Source organism: Bombina bombina, chromosome 2, assembly GCF_027579735.1.
Source record: "Bombina bombina isolate aBomBom1 chromosome 2, aBomBom1.pri, whole genome shotgun sequence".
In the NCBI taxonomy this organism is placed as follows: Eukaryota; Metazoa; Chordata; class Amphibia; order Anura; family Bombinatoridae; genus Bombina; species Bombina bombina.
This window is the reverse complement of record NC_069500.1, coordinates 816,426,845-816,452,280: the sequence shown is the minus strand read 5'-3', so window position 1 is coordinate 816,452,280 and position 25,436 is coordinate 816,426,845. Positions and strand designations below refer to the sequence as shown.

Here is a 25,436-nt window from a genome sequence, read left to right as displayed (position 1 = left end):
CTGTCTGTAGAAATTTTCCTTTTTATTCTTAAAGGGACAGAAAACTCTATTTTTTTCTTTCATGATTCAGGTAGAGAAAACAATTTTAAACAACTTTCCAATTTACTTCTATTATCTAATTTTCTTCATTCTCTTGATATCCTTTGCTTTAGAGCATATCTAAATAGGCTCGGTAGCTGCTGATTGGTGGCTGCACATAGATTCCTCGTGTGATTGGCTGATCCATGTACATTGCTATTTCTACAACAAAGGATATCTAAAGAATAAAGCTAATTAGATAATATAAGTAAATTGGAAATTTTTTTAAAATTGTATTCTCTATCTGAGTCATGAAAGAAAAATTTTGGGTTTCATGACCCTTTAAGATCAGTGCCTACCAGATATTGGTAAAGTGCAAGCCAAAATAATGTATATCTAGCTAAAATGTTGTCTGTTTCAAGGCTGATTATACATAATTACAGGATATGTGTTACTATTAGTAACATTTCTAAGTTGTACACTGGCCCTCAAAATAAGAAAAAATGTTTTAATGACCCTCGCATGAAAGGCTAAAAGCTCCTGATATCAATCTATGCCAAGGGTTTTCAAACCTGTCCCCAGGACTGCCTGACAGGCCAGATTTTAAGGATCACATTGAGTGAGAGCAGACAAGTAACCATGTTTAGTTCAGATATCCTAAAAATTTGACCTACTAGGGAGGCCCAAGGACAGATTTGAAAACCCTTGATCTATGCAAAAAAAATATAAACAAAAATATGCAGATATAATTAGTCGCTAAAAGGTGATACAGGCAGATCACTCATCTATAAGCACTTGAATACACTTATATACACAATAACTGACCTGTGTTTCCTTCCCCTTAGTTTCAGGATGTGTGAATCATCACGCTACTGTCCTACAAAGATACTTACAAATGCACAACTTACCACAGTATTTTTCGTATGATAGCATCTGCTAAACTATTTACATTGTGAATATGTAATATGTGATTATTGCAGTTTTATTAGCCAGTGACCTAGATAACAATAATTCTTGCAAGCTCTGCAAGTTAGCAATTCACAGGCCTTGTAACGTCAGCACATCTTTAACATAATAAGAAAAGGGGATTCAAGTGGAACTAGTCAATTTTGATATATATCATCAATTAAAGGGACAGTTTACCCTACAATGTTCTCCCCTTTAGGGCTAGATTATGAGTGGAGCGCTATTAATCGATACCGCTCGTGTGTTAACTATGCTAGAAGTAAGCTTTTGCACGCGTGGGGTTGCGCACGTATTACAAGTTGAAAGTAAATACGTTTTCGCATGAGCGCTAACCTGGCACACACAAAAAGTCAAACTTCGAATATTGTGACCATGTTGATGTATTCCCCCATAAACTTGGAGTGTGCAAAGTAGGAAATAAACTAACACCCTTACACGCAAACCCAAACACATTTTTTCAAGTGCGCTAACCCAACATGAAATATATATTAATATTTTACATTCCTATGTTCTTCACATAAATACATATTTCTAAATATATCTGATGGCTTTTCTGTAACATATACTGTATATCTTTACAAATATATATATATTTGAATAGGTATAGATATATATTTTTACTGAAAAACCATCAGATATATTTAGAAATATCATATTATCATATGTATTAATGAATAAATAGAATATATTCTGTATATGTACACACACACAGTCACACACACACATATATATATATATATGTACTTATACACACACACATATATATATATATATATATACTTATACACACACACACATATGTATGTATACTTATACACACACACACACACACATATATATATATATATATATATATACTTATACACACACACACACATATATATATATATATATATATACTTATACACATATATATATATATATATATATATATATATATATATATATATATATATATATATATATATATATATATATATATATATATATATATATATGAGAAAGAAGTCACCAGCGCTAGATCTAGGATATTAGTTGTATGAAAGGAAATAAATCCTAATACGTATATAAAGCTAATAGATATATGTCTATTAACAGTCTTATGAAGGTGGTAAAAGACTGAAAGGAGATAGTGTGCAGCCTCTGTATTGAAACAGAGTACCCCTGACTCTGTAAAAATGTGTATAGAAAGAGAAAAATTCAATATTGAAATGGAGGCGCTCAGCTATATGGTAGTATACTTAGTGTATTATATACAGGTATAAGTGTAAGTCCACAAATAGTATAGAGTGGTATCCTGGAGGGAATCTTCACAATAATTCAGTCAAGTAAGAATTTACTGCTTACCAGCTGTTACCTCAATCATATGAGGTAAGGTGTTGGCCCAATTAGAGATGGTACACTGTGTTTCCCCCCCCCCTCTCTGTCCTTTGTTGAAAAGGGGTCCCCTCTCTGAATTTCTTGAGCTTGTGAGAATGAAGATCCTGGACTCTCTTTAGTGAGAAAGATGTGGACTGTAATTTGTCTGTGTATATCTCTTTTCAATGGTGGTAGGAATACTTGATCCCTTCTGAAAGATCCTTGGGATGGTGTGCCCTCAGATGGTGAGAATCTCCGTCTCCTCAGGTTGAGGTATTGGTCATAGGAAAGAAAAAAAGGCACATAGCATAATATTGTTTTAACACAGCAAGAAATATTTATTAAGTGGTAATATGTGCTTACATTAAAAGACCTCAATCATGTATGAGGTAAGATAAAGACATATATAAAACACTGTAGTCTGTATCCTTGATTAAAACAGCTATGGCAGTAGCATGGAGATCCAAAAAGTATGGAAATTATTCATAAAAATGTCCTTTGGGTAGTTTGCGGTGTATGTATAAAAATAATAATAACAACGGTATGTCCCCAGTAGTATTGTAGCAACCTTCTGTAAACTGGAATGTAATATATATATATTACATTCCAGTTTACTGCCCCTTTATGCAAGGACTTCCAGATGCCAGGAGGCATTTTATCTAAGATTTTTACATCTGCATAACATGTTATACTCTCAGACTAAGATTGCTCAGTGTTTTAAATGAGACAGGTTAACTTTAAACTGTTCAGTTTACACTACAGCTGAGTAAATTTTGAAATACATACCAACAAGCCTAAATCCTGCATTTAACCACATCTAATGGTATGAGTACCACAGCTTATGGTTCCACCAAGACCATATAGAGTACAGCATTTTCAAAATCCATAAGTACAGCTGGCAGTTGGGATTATTTGTACACTATATTTGAAGTGGTGCTCTTGGTTGGGGAAAATAGGGAAAAATCAAACAAACATATGTCAACCTTTTAAAAGTACTTTTCTTCATCTAGCCATCTACCCAGATCATTAATGTACAATTTTGAATTCACATAATTATTTTTGTTTGCACATTTACAAATATGATTCTTTAAAAAGTGATCTCTTAATTTCTGCAATTTTTTTTATCATGCATGTAACACACTGTTGATTTAGGGGATGCAAGGCGCATACATGTTTCCTCCTGTTAGTGTTTCTGTTGGTTTCTGTGTTTATGTCTTTGTGCTTTAGTTTGTGTCTCTATGAGTGTGTATGTATTTTTTTCTGTGGGTCTCTCTGTGAGGGTGGGTGTGTATGTCTTTGTGCATTTTCTGTGGATGTCTGTGAGGGTGTGTGCATATGTCTTTGAGCTTTTTCTATGGGTGTCTCTGTGAGGGTTTGTGTATGTTTGTCATTGTATATTTTCTCTGGATGCCTCTGTGAGGGTGGGTGTGTATATCTGTGTTTTCTGTGGATGTCTCTGTGAGGGTGTGTGTGTGTATGTATGTATGTGTTTTCTGTGGATGTCTCTGTGAGGGTGTGTGTTTTCTGTGGGCGTCTCTGTGAGGGTGTTTGTATGTCTTTGTGTGTTTTCTGTGGATGTCTCAGTGAGGGTGTGTGTATGTCTTTCTGTGTTTTATGTGGTTGTCTCTCTGTGTGTGTATGTCTTTGTGTGTTTTCTGTGGGTGTCTGTGTGTGTGTGTGTGTGTGTGTGTGTGTGTGTGTATGTCTTGGTGTGTTTTCTGAGGCTGTCTCTGTCGGTGTTTCCTTGGGTGTATGTGCAAGTTTGAGTTTGTGTGTGTGTGTGTCCATTGTCTGTTCCTTTTTAGGACATTTTGACCTTACTACTGATTATTCACATCTTTCTACAGACTTTGAGACTAATCAGACCTTTCTGGAAGTCACCAATCTACCATTTAATCTTTAAATTATTGTTTAGGCAGTTCAGGGCCATTCCTTTCAGCCACTGCATGCTGTTGTCATCATTTAGTTGTCATCTTCCTTTACAAAAAGATAATCAGAACTCCATATTTTATTTTCTAAATCTCCTTTTTTTACAAAACTGTAGTTTACCTCATTACTTGTCAGGTCAATGTAAACAAGTGAGTGTCTGTTTGGGTGTCTGTGTCTGAGTGTGTTTCTTTGCGTGTCTGCTAGAGTGTCTATATGTGAAACCTTATGTGTGAGTGTGTGTGTGTTTCAGTGTATGAGTGTATCTATGTGTTTGTATATTACTACCTTTACAACATTTCCAAGTTTAAATAGACACTTAAGAATAAAGTGCATATACGTTTTAATCACTTGGTCAAAAATTGCACATGTCAAAGGAGGGGGGAGGGGGAGGTCCTGATCAATGGTTAAGTCAGGGGCCCCTAGTGGCGGCCCTGTATATACTTATACACACACACACACACATATATATATATATATATATATATATATACATACTTATACACACACACATACATCTACATCTTTAGACATGTATATGTATGTATCTCTGTTACATCCCTTTGCCTGCCTCTTAGTTCTAACACCTGAGACCTCATATCTTTGAGCCCTTATAACGTTTTAATGCAATTTTTCAAAATAATTTGTATTAGCTAGTGTTATTATGAGTGTAACTGTACTTTTAAATGTAATTTTAATGTGTTTTGTGTATCTTTTTGACTGATATATAACAGTTAACCAGAGCTCTAAACTCACACTATCCCTATGCTTATTAAATTAATATGCGCTCAAGCTAACGCATTTACTTTTCAATAAACCTCTTCGCTCGCACACACAAGAGTTAGTGCGCAACTCTAATCTAGCCCTTAATTTATTGACAATGATCTATTTTTCCATGCTGGCATGTATTGAACTGTTTACAAATAGCGTCTTCATATCAGCATTTGAAATAGCTGACTTTGCCTGTGGTATCCCTACCTAGGGCCGGTGCTACAATAGAGGCAGACTAGATGACCGCCTAAGGGCGCCCTTGCATGAGGAAGTGTAAATTTAGTGTATATTTCTTTTTTGCTGACTATCTTGGGCTTCATAATAGGGGCATATGTGATAGGATAATGGCTAGAATGGGAGAGGACTCCCTGAAACATAGGGAGGCAGAGAGTGCCAGTCAGTCACAACAACTGGAAGCATCTGGCTAAAATATCTCACTGCACATACCCTACTCTCTGCAAAACGTTTGCAACCTTTGCAAAGTTAGTAGATCCAGTGACAGGGGTGGGAGTGAGTCACACAGCCTAATGGGTATTACTGCGGCTGATTGGTACTCGTAGGAAAACTGGCAATCCTCCAACTTTTAATATACTGCAGGTTATCTAAACACTTCTACACAATGGGGCCGATTTATGAAAGTGCGAGCAGACATGATACGATGTAGTGTATCATGTCCGCCGCACAACAATAAAGGCTGACAGCATAAACTGGACTATAATGCATTTGTTCATTATGCAAATCTACTTTTTTTCCTTTAAATGTTGGCAGTTATGCACTCCAGGTCTTCACAAGTATACACTGTAAACATGGGGAGTGTTGTAGACTACACTTTTTATTGCTGTATAACTTATGTTACAGTAACTCTTAGTTTTTTACTGTGTTATGACATCCTCATTTATGTTGTATCTGCTGTTATTATATCAGTCTGTATTATATTGTAACCCTTACATGTTATATCTGTGTACTGTTTCTAACATTAGCTACATGCTGTTCTGTCTCTGGATTTTTACATTATATTATTACGCATGATTTTATTTTTCTACGCCCGCCATTCCAAACTCAATATTCAACTTAAGTGGTTTTTGGCTTCTTTTTCTATCGCATTCTAATCCACTTGAAGCCTATTGTTTGACATAAAGCAACAACAAAAAACACACACAAAAAAGTATACAAGAAATGGAAATGCAAGCATTAAAAAGACTGATAAAGTTCAGATGTCATATGTGAAAGTTGTGTTTTCTAAAGGACTGATACTGTTGGGGAGAGCGGTCTCAATTCAAACGATCTAATGCGTTTTTGCTGTGCAAAGTAAAAAATAATAGAAAACCATAAGAAAAATATGTTCTCTTATGGACTGGAATGGCTTTGTATTTTAAAACTACACAAAAAAACAAAGCAAATCAGTATTCACAGAACTAATTCTCAGCATGTTTTACATATGTATATATTATATATTCATACATTGAAGTTATATTTCTGCATATTATTGTACATCTCTGCCTGTTTTTATACAGTTTCTCCATGCCATTTTTCTGCTTAATATTATATCAATCTGAATAGTATAATACATTTAAACCTCTACATGCTATTAGGAATATGACTGCAATATGTTATATCTTCCCTGTGTTACTTTGTGACTCTTCATGTTGTTATATATTTCAATGTTATTATTCACTGTAACAATATAATGCTACATAATAATGCAAATAGATTAATTGTATATTTTTGCATGTCGTTATATCACTCTACAGAATATGTTTTTATCATGTTATTTTATATTTCTGCTAGTTATTATTCTCTATGGGCTAGATTACAAGTGGAGCACTAAATTATTGCACTCCCACAAGCGCGCAATAATTAACCAGCCATTGTAAGTGGTAATTAAGTGGTAACAACAATTAACCAGTCATTACAAGCGGTAGCAATTAGCGCTCTGAAAATTAACCAGAGATTAGATCTCTGGATAATTTTCTAAAAAGTGCCCCAAATGCCCTTAAAATAGAGGGCATTGTAGTTTTTAATTTAAAAAAAATGTATTTTTTTTTTTTTAATTAAAAACATCTGCACTAGGCAGTTTTTGGGGTCTAAAGTTGGTTGGAGTTGGGGGTTCCATACACCACAATGTAAATATATATGTATATGCTTATATACATATATATTTATGTTTTAATATGTGTATATACACATTAACATATAAATATATATTTATATAATCATATACATATATATTTAAAAATGCTGCCCATCACTGCGCTACTTGGCATTAGAACTAGGCTAACACAGGAACCTGTGGCAATGTGCACGCGTTAGCGCAATGCTTCCTAAGCAATGCAAACGTGAGCTCACATTAGCATTTCGATTTACTTGTAATACCAGCGCACATTATTGTGCGCTGGTATTACAAAGTGCATAGCTAATATCACTTGCACGCAAGCGATATTTAGTGCTCCACTTGAAATCTGGCCCTATTAATCACTGTTTCTCTACATATTGTTGTATCCCTCTGTAAATTATTATATTTCCCATATACATGTTTCCCTCAGTATTGTGTTATATATCTTTATACATATGTAATTATATCTACCATCATTTTATTATTTGTGTGAATTATTATATTACTTCATATTACTGTGTATCTAATTAATCAGGTAGCAGTAGTGTTCTTCTATATTTTCTACAAATTTATTAGTGGACATTCCTGCTATTAACATCTCTAGTTACAGTAAAGGGAAACTAGCATCAGAATTAAGTTCATGATTCAAATAGAGCATGCAGTTTGCACAGTATCTTTATATTCATGCTTTCTGAGGTACCAGCTACTACTGAGCATATGCAAAATTTCACAGTGTATAAGTATATGTGTCTGAGATTGACTGTCACATAATACAGAAGTCCCGAAAACTGAAGTCAATTTTAAAATTTGGCAGAACAAAATCTGATGCTATTGCACTTTGTTTGTATTATGTTTGTGTTTATTAGGCAATTCTACTGTATTTATCGGTCCTTTAAAGGGACATTATACACTCATTTTTTCTTTGCATAAATGTTTTGTAGATGATCTATTTATATAGCCCATAAAAAAAATTTAAAAAATGTATAGTTTTGCTTATTTTTAAATAACATTGCTCTGATTTTCAGACTCCAAAGTTTTAGGAGAATACCGTTAGCTACCTTCTCCAGCTTGCTCCTGTTTGTGTAAAGGGTCTTTTCATATGCAAAATAAGGGGGAGGGGGAGTGTCTTATTTCCCCCTGGCAGTGGGCTTTCCAGCTGCCTTTTCAACAGAGCTAAACTGAAAGCTTCTAAGTGAGTTTTTAAACAGTTTTATACTGGATTTTTACATCAGTATCTGTGCATCTTATTCTTTATAGTAGTGTCTATTACATGCAGCTATGTGAAAATTAGTGTATACTGTCACTTTAATTACACAATATACAGGTATACTTTGGTCATACAGCGAGATAGGGACTGGAGCCCTGCTGTAAAGTGAAAACCTCCTTAAAGTGAAACAAGGTGGTTTTAGCTATCTTTTCACTTGCCAGTGTGTTTAAAAATATGTTTGAACTATCATATATTAGGTGTGCAATAGCGCTAAAAATGGTGTTTAACACTATCACAGTACAGTACAGTATTTAATTTGCTCTCAATAAAAACTGTACAGTACCTGTAAAATAATAACTACTGTCGTAAAATTTGCCAGACTATGACACTAAGACATGGGAGTAGATTTATTATGCAGCGGATGCTGTATTCTGCCCTGATAGTTTCAGGTCCGTCCTAAAACTGAAGTTAAGAAGCAGCGGACTGAAAACATCCCAATCAGAAACGATCAGGATGATTGACATCCCCTGCTAGTGGCCGATTGGCTGCAAATGTGCAGGGGGTGGCATTGCACAAGCATTTCAGAATGTGCATATGCTGTCAGCATTTAGCGAGGTCGAGTGGACATGATCCGCTACAGAGAATCATGTCCGCTCGACCTGTGATAAATCTATCCCATGGAGTTCACTGCAATACTGTAAACAGACTGCAGGGCGACATAATAAAATGGTGCCAGTCGTCTTTCTCGCAATCTCACAATGAGTTCAGCACTGTTTCAAAATCTTTGGAGGTTGAACTTCAGCTCCATATTAATGCTGAAAAGTGAAGCGCTGTTAAGCGAGATATCTTGCACATGAAATGAGAACCTAACAACAGCAGCAACTTTAAAAACACAGGTCTGTTTTGTTATAGAAATGTCTCGCTGATAGAAAAAGAGGTATCTTGGAGACCTTACAGACACAAAGAAGGAACTGACTGTAGGTGTCTGGACAAGTTTTCACGTATTTTTCACCTACACTAACACCAAGGGGTATATTTACTAAAGTGCGGATAGACATGATACAATGTAGCGTATTATGTCCGCCACACATCGATAAATGCCGACAGCATACACTGTCGGCATTTATCCTTGCACCAGCAGTTCTTGTGAACTGCTGGTGCAATGCCGCCCCCTGCAGATTTGCGGCCAATCGGCCGCTAGCAGGAGGTGTCAATCAACTCGATCGTATTTGATCAGGTTGATTTGTGTCGCCCCCTCAGAGCAGGCGGACAGGTTATGGAGGAGCGGTCTTTAGACCGCTGTTTCATAACTTCTGTTTCCGGTGAGCCTGAAGGAAACACAGGGCATGAAGCTCCGTATGGAGCTTGATAAATTGACCCCCAAGCATGCAGACTTCATAAAGACTATCACCCCTGAGCAAAACTGATGAATGACGTTGTCTCAATTTTTTTTTTCTTTTACTTTTTTCAAGTTCCCATTTGTACATATGTTGGAGTGGACTGTTTTATCAAGGGTGTTTTATTCCTTTTTAATTCTTGCGATCTGTAACATTTTGAGTTCATTCTATTTTCCCAAAGGTGAATAAATACAAGATAGATGCCCCTCTATTTATTTTAATATTGAGTCACTCATATATTGCAGATGATTTGAGAAGTCGGTACAAATCTCTTTAAATTGTGCAATTTTTGAACTTGGATGTTGAGAAATATTAGTTTCATACAGAGGTATTATTTAATCTAGACAACTGTGTGTGTTTGTGTGTGTTTGTGTGAGTTTGTGTGTATTTGTGTATGTGTTTGTGTGAGTTTGTGTGTGTTTGTGTGTGAGTTTGTTTGTGTTTGTGTGTGTTTGTGTGTGTTTGTGTGAGTTTGTGTGTGTTCGTGTGTGTTTGTGTGTGTGTTTGTGTGAGTTTGTTTGTGTTTGTGTGTGTTTGTGTGTGTTTGTGTGAGTTTGTTTGTGTTTGTGTGTGTTTGTGTGAGTTTGTGTGTGTTTGTGTGAGTTTGTTTGTGTTTGTGTGTGTTTGTGTGTGTTTGTGTGAGTTTGTTTGTGTTTGTGTGTGTTTGTGTGTGTTTGTGTGTGTTTGTGTGAGTTTGTGTGTGTTTGTGTGTGTTTGTGTTTGTTTGTGTGCGCATCTTGTTTTATCAATTCATATCTCCTCTATAAAAACGATATAGCAGAAATCTGTAATATAAAAAAAAACTTCCTTAACTGTACTGCAATCAGACCTATATAGGATCCGTCTTAATCTCAGTTAACCCATTCAAACAGATGCCTTATTTTACAGATAGAGAAATTGAATTATATCAAGGTGCCGTAAGTATCTCTCACTTCTTTATCTCCTCTAAAGTCTTTTATTCTTTAGCACTAAGTTATGCAACAGAAACCATAAACAAATAGAATTCAGCAACAGAATGAACAAGGCAATTAAACTTCTCCATTTGTTGTTCTGATGAACATGAACATGAAATCCAAAATGTTTCCTTCATGATTTAGATAGAGCATGCAATGTTAAACAACTTTCTAATTTACTTCAATTTTACCAATTTTCTTTGTTCTCTTTGTATCTTTTGTGTGAAAAGCAGAGACGTAAGCTCAGGAGCGTGCATGTGTCTGGAGCACTATATGGCAGCCGTTTTTCCTGCCGTGTAGTGCTCCAGACACCTACCTAGGTAAAGAATAACCTGGGGACTAAGCAAATTTGAAAATAGAAGTAAATTGGAGAGATATCGGGTTTATCGTGGTTCTTTGCGCATGTCAAATGTAGCGCTCGTATTACAAGTTAAAAGTAAATGAGATCGCTTGAGTGCATTGGAATTTTAGTGCATGTTGGAATATCGCGTCCTTAGAGCTCTGGTTAATTGTTTCGCAAAACAAAAAAGTGTTACAAAACACATGAAAAATACATTACAAAGTACACAGAGGGGCTGATTCATTAAGCTCCTTATGGCCCCTAATGCATCTGTTTCCGTGCAAGACTTCAGGCTCGCCAGAAACAGGAGTTAAGACTGCTGCTCCCTATCTCGTCCGCCACCTTTGAGGCGGCGGACAGCAATCAGCCCGATCGGATACGATCGGGTTGATTGACAACCCCTACTAGCGGCCGCGAATGTCCAGGGGGCAGTATTGCACAAGCATTTCCCGAGAAATGCTTGTGCAATGATAAATGCAGACAGCGTATGCTGTCGGCATTTATCGATGTGCGGTGGACATGTCCATCCGCACAATAATATATCGGCCCCTTACACTCATATCAACACTATTTAATAAAAATGATTAAAAAAAAATATTGCACAAAAAAGTTATGAGGGCTCAAAGATATGAGGTCTCAGTTGTTAGAGAAAAAAGGGCTTTAACATAGAGATACATACAGTACATATGCATGTCTAAATATGTGTGTGTATATATGTATGTATATATATATATATATATATATATATATGTATAGATGTGTATTAACAGACATATATACACATAGAAACATATACATACATATGTACACACACATATATATATATATATATATATATATATATATATATATATATATATATATATATATATATATATACACATATATAAGCGCATTGGAACACTTTTCAGTCTAATAGATAAAAACATCTTAAAGCATAGATATATACTGTACAAAAATAACATCATATATACTGTATATATATATTTATGAATAAATAGAACATATTCTATATGCAGAACATTGGAATGTGAAATATTAATATTTTCATGTAGGGTTAGCGCACTTGAGAATATGCAATCAAGTTTGCGCGTGAGTAGGGTATTGGGTTTTTCCATAGAAAAAACTAACACCCTACTCACTACATTGACTTCTATGGGGGAAAATGTTAACACAGTTGCAACGTTCTAACTTAGGCCTAGATTTGGAGTTTGGCGGTAGATGGGCTGTTAACGCTACGCAGGCTTTTTTCTGGCCGCACCATAAAATTAACTCTGGTATCGAGAGTTCAAAAAAATGCTGCGTTAGGCTCCAAAAAAGGAGCGTAGAGCATTTTTACCGCAAATGCAACTCTCAATACCAGAGTTGCTTACGGACGCAGCCAGCCTCAAAAACGTGCTCGTGCACGATTCTCCCATAGGAAACAATGGGGCTGTTTGAGCTGAAAAAAAACCTAACACCTGCAAAAAAGCAGCGTTCAGCTCCTAACGCAGCCCCATTGTTTCCTATGGGGAAACACTTCCTACGTCTGCACCTAACACTCTAACATGTACCCCGAGTCTAAACACCCCTACCCTTACACTTATTAACCCCTAATCTGCCGCCCCCGCTATCGCTGACCCCTGCATTATATTATTAACCCCTAATCTTCCGCTCCGTAAACCGCCGCTACCTACATTATACCTATGTACCCCTAATCTGCTGCCCCTAACACTGCCGACCCCTATATTATATTTATTAACCCCTAACCTGCCCCCCACAACGTCGCCGCCAGCTACTTACAATAATTAACCCCTAATCTGCCAACCGCAAAGCGCCGCCACCTACGTTATCCTTATGTACCCCTAATCTGCTGCCCCTAACACCGCCGACCCCTATATTATATTTATTAACCCCTAATCTGCCCCCCTCAACGTCGCCGACACCTGCCTACACTTATTAACCCCTAATCTGCCGAGCGGACCTGAGCGCTACTATAATAAAGTTATTAACCCCTAATCCGCCTCACTAACCCTATCATAAATAGTATTAACCCCTAATCTGCCCTCCCTAACATCGCCGACACCTAACTTCAATTATTAACCCCTAATCTGACGACCGGAGCTCACCGCTATTCTAATAAATGTATTAACCCCTAAAGCTAAGTCTAACCCTAACACTAACACCCCCCTAAATTAAATATAATTTTAATCTAACGAAATTAATTAACTCTTATTAAATAAATTATTCCTATTTAAAGCTAAATACTTACCTGTAAAAAAAAATCCTAATATAGCTACAATATAAATTATAATTACATTGTAGCTATTTTAGGATTAATATTTATTTTACAGGCAACTTGGTAATTATTTTAACTAGGTACAATAGCTATTAAATAGTTAAGAACTATTTAATAGTTACCTAGTTAAAATAATAACAAAATTACCTGTAAAATAAGTCCTAACCTAAGTTATAATTAAACCTAACACTACCCTATCAATAAATTAATTAAATAAAATACCTACAATTACCTACAATAAAACCTAACACTACACTATCAATAAATAAATTAAATACAATTTCTACAAATAACTACAATTACATAAACTAACTAAAGTACAAAAAATAAAAAAGAACTAAGTTACAAAAAATAAAAAAATATTTACAAACATAAGAAAAATATTACAACAATTTTAAACTAATTACACCTACTCTAAGCCCCCTAATAAAATAACAAAGACCCCCAAAATAAAAAAATGCCCTACCCTATTCTAAATTAATAAATTTAAAAGCTCTTTTACCTTACCAGCCCTGAACAGGGCCCTTTGCGGGGCATGCCCCAAGAAAATCAGCTCTTTTGCCTGTAAAAAAAAACATACAATACCCCCCCCCCCAACATTACAACCCACCACCCACATACCCCTAATCTAACCCAACCCCCCCTTAAATAAACCTAACACTAAGCCCCTGAAGATCTTCCTACCTTGTCTTCACCTCACCGGGTATCACCGATCGGTCCTGGCTCTGATATCTTCATCCAACCCAAGCGGGGGCTAGACATCCACTGAAGATGTCCAGAAGAGGGTCCAAAGTCTTCCTCCTATCCGGCAAGAAGAGGACATCCGGACCGGCAAACATCTTCATCCAAGCGGCATCTTCGATCTTCTTCCATCTGGTGCGGAGCGGGTCCATGTTGAAGCAGCCGACGCGGATCCATCCTCTTCTTCCGGCGTCTCCCGACGAATGACGGTTCCTTTAAGGGACGTCATCCAAGATGGCGTCCCTCGAATTCCGATTGGCTGATAGGATTATATCAGCCAATCGGAATTAAGGTAGGAATATTCTGATTGGCTGATGGAATCAGCCAATCAGAATCAAGTTCAATCCGATTGGCTGATCCAATCAGCCAATCAGATTGAGCTCGCATTCTATTGGCTGTTCCGATCAGCCAATAGAATGCAAGCTCAATCTGATTGGCTGATTGGATCAGCCAATCGGATTGAACTTGATTCTGATTGGCTGATTCCATCAGCCAATCAGAATATTCCTACCTTAATTCCGATTGGCTGATAGAATCCTATCAGCCAATCGGAATTCGAGGGACGCCATCTTGGATGACGTCCCTTAAAGGAACCGTCATTCGTCGGGAGACGCCGGAAGAAGAGGATGGATCCGCGTCGGCTGCTTCAACATGGACCCGCTCCGCACCAGATGGAAGAAGATCGAAGATGCCGCTTGGATGAAGATGTTTGCCGGTCCGGATGTCCTCTTCTTGCCGGATAGGAGGAAGACTTTGGACCCTCTTCTGGACATCTTCAGTGGATGTCTAGCCCCCGCTTGGGTTGGATGAAGATATCAGAGCCAGGACCGATCGGTGATACCCGGTGAGGTGAAGACAAGGTAGGAAGATCTTCAGGGGCTTAGTGTTAGGTTTATTTAAGGGGGGGTTGGGTTAGATTAGGGGTATGTGGGTGGTGGGTTGTAATGTTGGGGGGGGGGTATTGTATGTTTTTTTTTACAGGCAAAAGAGCTGATTTTCTTGGGGCATGCCCCGCAAAGGGCCCTGTTCAGGGCTGGTAAGGTAAAAGAGCTTTTAAATTTATTAATTTAGAATAGGGTAGGGCATTTTTTTATTTTGGGGGTCTTTGTTATTTTATTAGGGGGCTTAGAGTAGGTGTAATTAGTTTAAAATTGTTGTAATATTTTTCTTATGTTTGTAAATATTTTTTTATTTTTTGTAACTTAGTTCTTTTTTATTTTTTGTACTTTAGTTAGTTTATGTAATTGTAGTTATTTGTAGAAATTGTATTTAATTTATTTATTGATAGTGTAGTGTTAGGTTTTATTGTAGGTAATTGTAGGTATTTTATTTAATTAATTTATTGATAGGGTAGTGTTAGGTTTAATTATAACTTAGGTTAGGACTTATTTTACAGGTAATTTTGTTATTATTTTAACTAGGTAACTATTAAATAGTTCTTAACTATTTAATAGCTATTGTACCTAGTTAAAATAATTACCAAGTTGCCTGTAAAATAAATATTAATCCTAAAATAGCTACAATGTAATTATAATTTATATTGTAGCTATATTAGGATTTTTTTTTACAGGTAAGTATTTAGCTTTAAATAGGAATAATTTATTTAATAAGAGTTAATTAATTTCGTTAGATTAAAATTATATTTAATTTAGGGGGGTGTTAGTGTTAGGGTTAGACTTAGCTTTAGGGGTTAATACATTTATTAGAATAGCGGTGAGCTCCGGTCGTCAGATTAGGGGTTAATAATTGAAGTTAGGTGTCGGCGATGTTAGGGAGGGCAGATTAGGGGTTAATACTATTTATGATAGGGTTAGTGAGGCGGATTAGGGGTTAATAACTTTATTATAGTAGCGCTCAGGTCCGCTCGGCAGATTAGGGGTTAATAAGTGTAGGCAGGTGTCGGCGACGTTGTGGGGGGCAAGTTAGGGGTTAATAAATATAATATAGGGGTCGGCGGTGTTAGGGGCAGCAGATTAGGGGTACATAAGGATAACATAGGTGGCGGCGCTTTGCGGTCGGCAGATTAGGGGTTAATTATTGTAGGTAGCTGGCGGCGACGTTGTGGGGGGCAGGTTAGGGGTTAATAAATATAATATAGGGGTCGGCGGTGTTAGGGGCAGCAGATTAGGGGTACATAAGTATAACGTAGGTGGCGGTCGGCAGATTAGGGGTTAAAAAAATTTAATCGAGTGGCGGCGATGTGGGGGGACCTCGGTTTAGGGGTACATAGGTCGTTTATGGGTGTTAGTGTACTTTAGAGCACAGTAGTTAAGAGCTTTATGAACCGGCGTTAGCCCAGAAAGCTCTTAACTCCTGCTTTTTTTCGGCGGCTGGAGTTTTGTCGTTAGAGCTCTAACGCTCACTTCAGAAACGACTCTAAATACCGGCGTTAGGAAGATCCCATTGAAAAGATAGGATACGCAATTGACGTAAGGGGATCTGCGGTATGGAAAAGTCGCGGCTGAAAAGTGAGCGTTAGACCCTTTAATCACTGACTCCAAATACCGGCGGTAGCCTAAAACCAGCGTTAGGAGCTTCTAACGCTGGTTTTCACAGCTAACGCCAAACTCCAAATCTAGGCCTTAGGTTTTTGGTGCATCGGGTTAGCGCACAAGCAAAAACTTTTCTACTTTTAACTTGTAATACAAGTGCTACCCGACACACGCAAAGAGGTAACTTCTATCGAAGTTAGCTCGCAAGCGTGAGTGACAAATATCGATCCACTTGTAATCTGGCCATGTGTGTTTTATATCCCTTTGAGGAAAGGGTTATACTTTGTATAAAAAAAAAAATACTTTTGTAAATATATCTGTAAAACATGTAAACTTTGTTATGTAAAGCAATAAGGGAAGGATAATAACCCCAGAAAAGGGAGCAGTTATAGGAGGGTATTATATGGGGCAATACGGTTAGATATAAGGTGAGGTCATGTGAAGCAAAAGGGGAATATATGATTGAAGGGACATGAAGCCCAAATTTAGCAACTTGGAAAGTTGATTAAAACTGCATTTTCTATCTTTATCATAAAAGAAACATTTTGGGTTTCATGTCCCTTTAAGTTATGTAGTATAGTAAATAAATTATAAAGATGAGCAGTACTTATCAAGAGATGGTTATGGAGCAACAAGATAAGCTATTGGGAGGGGATATATGGAGCATTATATGAAACAATAAAAGGGGATTTGTCAATAGAAGTGACATTATTTAGTAGAAGGACAAGTCATCAGGGCATTAACTTTCTGTCTCTCTCAGGCTCAGTATGAGAATCCCCCGCACATCTATGCCTTGACAGACAACATGTATCGTAATATGTTGATAGATGGCGAGAACCAGTGTGTCATTATCAGGTTAAGTACACTTCTATTACTATATGATGAATCACTAGTTTACAAGTATATCAAAAATGTTTAGAAAACACGAATAGGTGTTTAATTAAACTACATAATAAAAGATGTTCAAAATGGTCAAAGAATAAACAATAATGCGCCAGAATATTAGCGGTTATTATGCTGCCAGACTTGTTACTGGAGTAAACACGGCTAGCCACTGTCATTTTGTTAACAAAACAATCTTTGGTTTGTAGTTCCTTATCTGACCCCCTCTACTGAGGCCAATTGGGGAAAGATATGTAGCAGGGTTAAGTTTGTGAATTCTGGTGTGTGTGCTTCCAATTCTCATATTTGAAAAACTCATAATTTTTTATTACAGGTAGAGGGGAAAACACATAATTAAAGTATATTGCCAAGTTGTTTTATTTAAAACTTTGGGATAGATTACAAGTGGAGCGCTAAATTCCTAAAAACGATATTTAGCGCTCCACTTGTAATCTGGCCCTTTATTTTACAATATCAGTGTATTTTGTGTCCCTTTACATTACAGGAAAGGCGTGCAAAATAAATAATGAAAGTAAATTATAAGATGGAGCATACAATTTTAAACAACTTTCTATTTTACTTATAATATCAAATTTGCTTTATTATCTTAGTATCCTTAGTATCAATGCACTACTTGGAGCTAGCTGATCATATCATGTAAACCAGTGACAAGAGGTATATATGTGCAGTCACTAGCTCCCAGTAATGAATTGCTACTCGTGAGCCTACATAGGTATGTTTTTCAACAAAGGATGCCAATAGAATTGAGCACATTAGACAATATGGGCGAGATTACATATGCGGCGCAAGCTTCAGCGTAACTGCTGAAACCCGCGCCGCCCGTAATTTCACCTCGCACATCGCGATCTACCTAGTAAAAGTATTAACCCCTAAATCCGCCAACCCCAACATCGCAAACTACCTAATAAATGTATTAACCCCTAAATCCGCCAACCCCAACATCGCAAACTACCTAATAAATGTATTAACCACTAATCAGCCATTAATCCACATTGCAAAGTACCTATTAAAACTATTAACCCCTAATCTGCCATTCACCCAAATCACAACAAACCTTATAAATCTATTAACCCCTAATCCACCAAACCCACACAATGCAATAATAAGCCAATAGGATTTTAGTAGCTCTCATCCTATTGGCTGATTTGAATTTGAAGAATCAAATCAGCCAATAGGAATGCAAGGGACAACATATTTAAACACATACCTTGAATTCACTATTCAGTGTATGGCGGCGATCGTACGAAGAGGATCCTCCACACTCCATGGCTCCGCAGTCGCTGGTCCTGCTCCGCGCTCATCTCTGCTCCACACCGGCTTGGTCCTGGATGAAGAAGGAAGTGGTCCCCGCTTGGAAAAAGATGTCGGCCGCTTGGAAGAAGACTTCACCACCTAGAACAGGACCTTCCCCGCCGGACTTCAGGAACAATGAGTACCTATTTGGAGGTTAAATTTAGGCTTTTTTTGGGGGGTGGGGTTGTTTGTTTTTAGATTAGGGATCAATTGGGCACTCTTAAAAGAGCTGAATGCCCTTTTAAAGGCAATGCCCATACAAATTTAGGGGCAATGGGTAGTTTAGGATTTTTTAGTGTTGTTTTTTTATTCTGGGGGCTTTGGTGGGTGGGGATTTTACTGTTGAGGGGGGGAGGACTTAGTATTTTTTAGGTAAAAGAGCTGTTTAACTAAGGGCAATGCCCTGCCAAAGGCCCTTTTAAGGGCTATTGGTAGTTTAGTATTAGATTAGGGGGTGTTTTTATTTGGGGGAAACTTTTTTATTTTCCTAGGGATTAGGTATAATTTTTTATTTTTGATAATTTGATTATTTTATGTAATGTTAAACTTTTTTATTTTTGTAATCTTAAATTAATTTAATTTTAGGTTTTTTATTTTTAAGTAATGTTAGCTTTTTAATTTTAATTTAGGTAATTGGGGTTAATTTAGGGGGTGTTAGTTTAGGGGGCTTAGTAATTTAATTAGTTATCTGCGTTTTTTGGCGGATTAGCAGTTAATAGTTTTATTAGGTTTATTGCATTGTGGGTTAATGGCAGATTAGGGGTTAATACATTTATTAGGTTTATTGTGATGTGGGTTAATGGCGGATTAGAGATTAATACATTTATTAGGTTTATTGCGGTGTGGGTTAATGGCGAATTAGGGGTTAATACATGTATTACGTTTATTGCAATGTGGGTTAATGCCGGATTAGGGGTTAATAGTTTTATTAGTTATTGCGGTGGGGGTTGGCGGTTGACAGGTAGATAGATGCGTTAGGTGTTAGTTTATATTTTCAGGCAGTTACGGGAGTTACGGTGCTCACATTTTCAGCATAAGGCTTGCTGCACCTGCCTATGTGTGGCGAGGTGAAAATGTAGTAAAATGTCTTCATTTTCGCTGCGTAAGTCCTTACGCTGAATATGTGATATCAATTTGCGACGCGGTTCTATGTTAGCTTATGGGAGTAAAAATTGCGGTCAATGGGTAAAATATACGAGCCACATTTATATGCGGCGCAGTATATGTTATACCAAAACCGCGTAAAAAACGGCGTTGCCAGCTTTTGCGGGCGATGCCGCATATGTAATCTTGCCCTAGATGTCAATTGAAAAGTGTATTAAAATTGCATTGCTGTCTGATTTGTGAAAAAAATAGGTTTCATGTCCCTTAGTTACATTTTGAATGTAATGTCCCTTTAAAGGGACAGTCTACAATATAATTTGTATTGTTTTAAAAGATAGATAATCCCTTTATTACCCATTCCCCAGTTTTGCATAATAACACAGTTATATTAATACACTTTTTACCTCTGTGATTACCTTGTATCTAAGCATCTTCTGACAGCCCCTTGATCACATGACTTTTATATTTTATCTATTGACTTGCATTTAGTACTGTTTTGTGCTAACTCTTAAATAGCTCCTCGAGCGTGAACACAATGCTATATGCAGGGATAGGCACGGACCAAGGCTGTGGTGGACATTTTCCAAGGTACAGAACTTAGTGAAGGACACCAAGGTAGATTTCAAATAAAAAAAACATCAAAAAACACTCTCTTTACTGAGAGGGTAGTGGATGCATGGTGGAATAGCATCCAGCAGAAGTGGCAGCGAAGGGCAGTACACGAAAAGTGTTGTCCTGTACTATTCTTTATTACAGACACCAATTAACTAGTCAGGGCAGTTTTATATAATACCTCCCTCACTGGATACCCCCCCCCTGCAGCACACCAATGATCCATACAGCATGGGCAGCACTTTTCATGTACTGCCCATCAGCACCCAGAAATAAAATATGTATCTGTGGTGAAGCCGGACTGAATTCCACCTGAATACAAGCAGCACAGAATTGTTACCAGCTCTCCTAGATCTATTCCCTGCAGAGAGCCTGTTTTAACCCTTCACTCTCCCCTTGGTGGTCTCAGCATGCAGACCCCTGGCTGCTAAGACATTCACTGGGTGTCCCAGTACAAACAGAACAGCAGGCTCTTTAAACTGGCTGCTCTGACTCCCATCATTCTTAGACAGTATCATGTGTTCCAGCAGCAGGAGCTTCCAGGATTCTAGAGGCTCCTGCTGCTGGGACACATGAGACCGTCTGAGAATAATGAGAGTCAGAGCAGCCAGTTTAAAGAGGCTGCTGGGGGGCTCTGCAACTCCTGACCAAGCACACCCACCTTGATGTTACTCGCATGATCATCATGGTTGGTTACTTACTTGGTTAGGTAAGGTTTGTCACAGTAGGCAGTGGTCTGCTACTTCTACACACCGACACCAGCACCAGGCTGCAGCACAGATCAAGGAATTGGTACGGGTCACAACTCACGGTGGTTGACACAGGCTTAACTGCAGACAGCTTGCTTCTTCCCTCTCTCTCTCCGTCATTTTCCCAATACTGAGCTGTGTCACGAGGGTGGCCCCGGCCCAGCAAAACTTGGTGCCGTGTATGTTAAGGAGGAGTCAGGACCAGCATTCATCTATCCTACTAACCCCTCCCCACTGCACAACGGGCGGCGGACACTGTAAGGGCCAGTAACGGACACCAGTGTCCGTGTACGGACACCTTGCCTATCCCTGGCTATATGGCTCACATGAACTTGCCGTCTTCTGTTGTGAAAAACAAATAAAAAAGCATGTGATAAGAGGCTGTCTTTAATAGCTTAGAAACAGGCAGAAATGTGGAAGTTTAAATGCTATAAAGTATATTAATATAACAGTGTTGGTTGTGCAAAGCTGGGGAATGGGTAGTAAAGGCGTTATTTATCTTTTTTAAACAATAACAATTTTAGTGAAGACTGTTCCTTTAAGGAGCAGTAGCTTCTCATAGGCTGTACAGATCACCCAAGAGTACCAAACGTGCACCCCTAGATTTCTGTCTGCCTAGGACTATTATAGATACAAATCAAAACCTAATTAGATGACATTCAGGAGGACTCCATCTTGAGGAATTTCCATGCTGCTAATAACTGTGCCATTCAGTGTTTACATAATTGATTTTCACATTGTGTTGGTTGTCTAGTGATCTACTCTGTCCAATAATTTGTAACAGCCTGTTAACAAATCACAGGATTATCAAGGATTCTACCCTTACTCCCAACACTCTCCAGCAGGACCGCGGTTAAAAATTTTGGGGCCCATTACTAATGGTTGGTTGGGGCCCCTCCCCCCTGAGCCACATGCATGGATACTGAGTGCAGTTGTGTGACTATATATACATATATATAATATATATGTACTATACATATATAAATATATATATAGCCAACAGATTTTGTTTTAAACATTTTTCATTCTTTATCTATTGTCCCATGTTCACACACACATATACACAATACCACACATAATAACACACCCAATACTACACACAATCTAGTGATAAGAGGGTATAACATTGTTTAAAGCATTGATGCAAAATTATTGACATATATACTATTTAACAAAAGACACCCAGAGAAGTAAATTTTGAAACAGAAGTAATTTTTGTTTTTTTAATTGTATGGTCTATCTGAATATATACAGTCATGTCCAAAAATATTGGCACCCCTGCATTTCTATCAGATAATGCACCACTTTGCCCAGAAAATTGTTGCAATTATAAATGTTTAGGCATTCTCATGTTTATTTCTTTTGTTTGTATTGGTATGAAACAGAAAAGTGGAGAAAAAAAGCCAAATCTGATACATTCCACGCAAAACTCAAAAAATAGACCGCGCAAAATTATTGTCACCTTCTCAAAATTCTAAGAAATAATTGCATTCCAAGTTTGTGATGCTCCTGTAATTTGTATTTAAACTCATCTGTATCAATTAACAGGTGTTAAAATGGTGAACAATTAACTTAGCCTTTCCGTTTCCAGAATTGTCTGAGGATTTGAGAACAAAAATTGTGGAAAAGCATGGACAATCTCAAGGTTACAAGTCCATCTCCAGAGATCTTAATGTTCCTGTGTCCACTGTGCGCAACATTGTCAAGAAGTTTACAGCCCATGGCACTGTAGCTAATCTCCCTGGATGTGGAGAAAAGAGGAAAATTGATTAAAGATTACAAGGAAGGATTGTTCGAATGGTGGATAAAGAACCTTGATCAACTTACAGACAAATTCAAGCTGACCTTCAGGCACAGGGTACAAATATGTCAGCTTCCACTATACGTTGCCATCTGAATGAAAAGGGACACTATGGTAGGAGACCCAGGAGGACCCCACTGCTGACACAGAAACATAAAAAAAAAAGATTGGAGTTTGCCAAAACTTACCTGAGCAAGCCAAAATCCTTTTCAGTGAATGTGCTGTGGAGAGACAAAACAAAATTACAGTTTTTTGGTAAAGTCCATCATTCTAATGTTTTCAGAAAAAGAAATGAGACTTTTAAAGAATAGAATACAGTCCCTACAGTCAAACATAGTGGAGGTTCACTAATGTTTTGGGGTTGCTTTGCTGCTTCAGGCACTGGATGTCTTGACTGTGTGCATGGCATTATAAAATCTGAAGACTACCAAAGAATTCTGTGGTGCAATGTAGGGCCCAGTGACAGAAAGTTGGATCTCCGCCAGAGGTCATGGGTCTTATAGCAGGACAATGACACAAAGCACACGTCAAAAAGCACCCAGAAATGGTTTAAGACAACGCGCTGGAGAGCACTTAACTGGCCAGCAATCAGTCCAGATCTCAATCCCATAGAGCACCTGTGGAGAGATCTCAAAACAGCAGTTGGCATCATATAGAGAAGAAAAGTCTTAGTTTATTCTATTATAGACACACATGAAATGCAAAACTCTGTTTAATACACTTAACTCAGATATGCTCTTTTAAAGATACTCAAATTAGAAATGTATCTGTTTAGTATACACAAGGAGAGAAGTGGTCAAGCAGGAACAAACAACAGCTAAGTTGCTTGGAGCAGCCTCTTTTAGCCCAATTGTACCTTTCACAGAGGAGAACTTTCCTCAAGTGTTTCAATCTAATTCTGACTTTAAAAAAAGACAGTCCAACCACAAAATACCAGGCAAGTCTCCTCTGAACAAGGAACATAGAAACCCCAGATGATTATTTTGACCTTCTGTGGGCCTCATCGATGAGCTGCATCCATATCCCTCAATGCACATTGGTAGGGAGTCCTAGTTTCCACCCATCACCCTTAGGGAGAATATCCCTAGGGTCATGATACAAATATACACAAGAGATAGAAGCACTTAAATAGGAACAAACAACAGCTCAGTAGCTTGTTCTTTGGTGGGTCACCACCTGGAAGCAGAATCTGTTGCACTTTCTTCTAATTTTTAACATCCTATCTACTCCACTTATTATTTTTTTCTTCAAGTTAGGGAATCCTTAAAAGGGCACATCTGGGGTAAGAGTATTTCATTTATAATACTTTCACTGTCCATTTAACAATGAACTCTCTACATAAAGTATCTTTAATAAAACTTTTTTTTATCCTTAAACCATAAGATATCAATTATACCAAAAGCTCACTGCCCATCCAGACACTGAAATTGAACAATGTAGTCAACCACCCTTCTCAGAACAGGTGAATGGTGACTTTGTAATTAGGGTAAGCACTAGGTTTAGCCAACAGATAGACGTTTTAGCTGCTGCAACTCTACAGAGGAAAGGTCAGATCTGCTGGAGGTAAATACGTATTAATTGGGGAAAATTTGAATTTTTGTGACTATGGGCCTTATTTGTTAAAGCTCTTTGGCCTGGTGAGATTATCTAAAAAGTCTTGTGAGTACTGCAAGGTACCTCAAAGAGTTATAGAGAGGCACATTCAACCTTTAGAGCTGTTTATCTCGCTATGCTGTGACGTGAAAGAGAAACACATTAGCATAAGTTCTAAAAAAAAACAAGATTTTTTATCATCAGGCATTGTGTTGTGTATGCTGTATTATTTCATTACAGTGCTCAAATTTAAGTGCATTGTAGATGGTTAAATAATGATATCTCAAAACTATTTTAATGTATTTTGGAGATAGCTTGCTACTAATGATTGGTCTAATGAACTAACCAGTTTCCATATAGTAGTACAGATACAGATCCCCAAATCCAGAATTCCAAAATTCAGACTTTTTTATTCATATTTAAAAAAAAAAAAATTAAAAAGTTTCCATTTTTACAACCAGTAACTCTTGATTTTCTCTGCCTGTGTCTTAAGTTGTTTTTTATGTTCTAAAATGCAAATTCTAGTCTTTATCTATTTAGAACAATAACTTTTGCCTTTCTGATTACACTACAGTACTATCTTTCTTATGGTACTATGTATAGAAAAGTATTACAAATTCTATAAAACTACCTTTAGCTTGCATGTATAAGTTGTATATTGCCTAAATTGCATAAGATATTGCTGGTTCCATTCCCTCTCCAATCTGTCCAATTTTACAGATGCAAATATATAAATATTCCAAAATCCATAACTTTTTTGTAAAAAGGGTTTTGTACCTGTAGTAGAGGTTGCTTATATTTTTGCTCTATGGCCTCTATT

At 37.3% G+C, this 25,436-nt stretch overlaps 1 protein-coding gene across 1 annotated transcript in view; it reads left to right on the top strand.

The window, feature by feature from the left end:
- The window catches only part of MYO1F (myosin IF), a 228,463-nt gene that overhangs the window by 133,890 nt on the left and 69,137 nt on the right, over positions 1-25,436 (top strand). The window contains exons 3-4 of the mRNA XM_053703064.1: positions 10,585-10,674; positions 17,322-17,416. Of these exons, the coding sequence (XP_053559039.1) occupies positions 10,585-10,674; positions 17,322-17,416 (185 nt within the window). The remainder of the gene's footprint in view (positions 1-10,584; positions 10,675-17,321; positions 17,417-25,436) is intronic.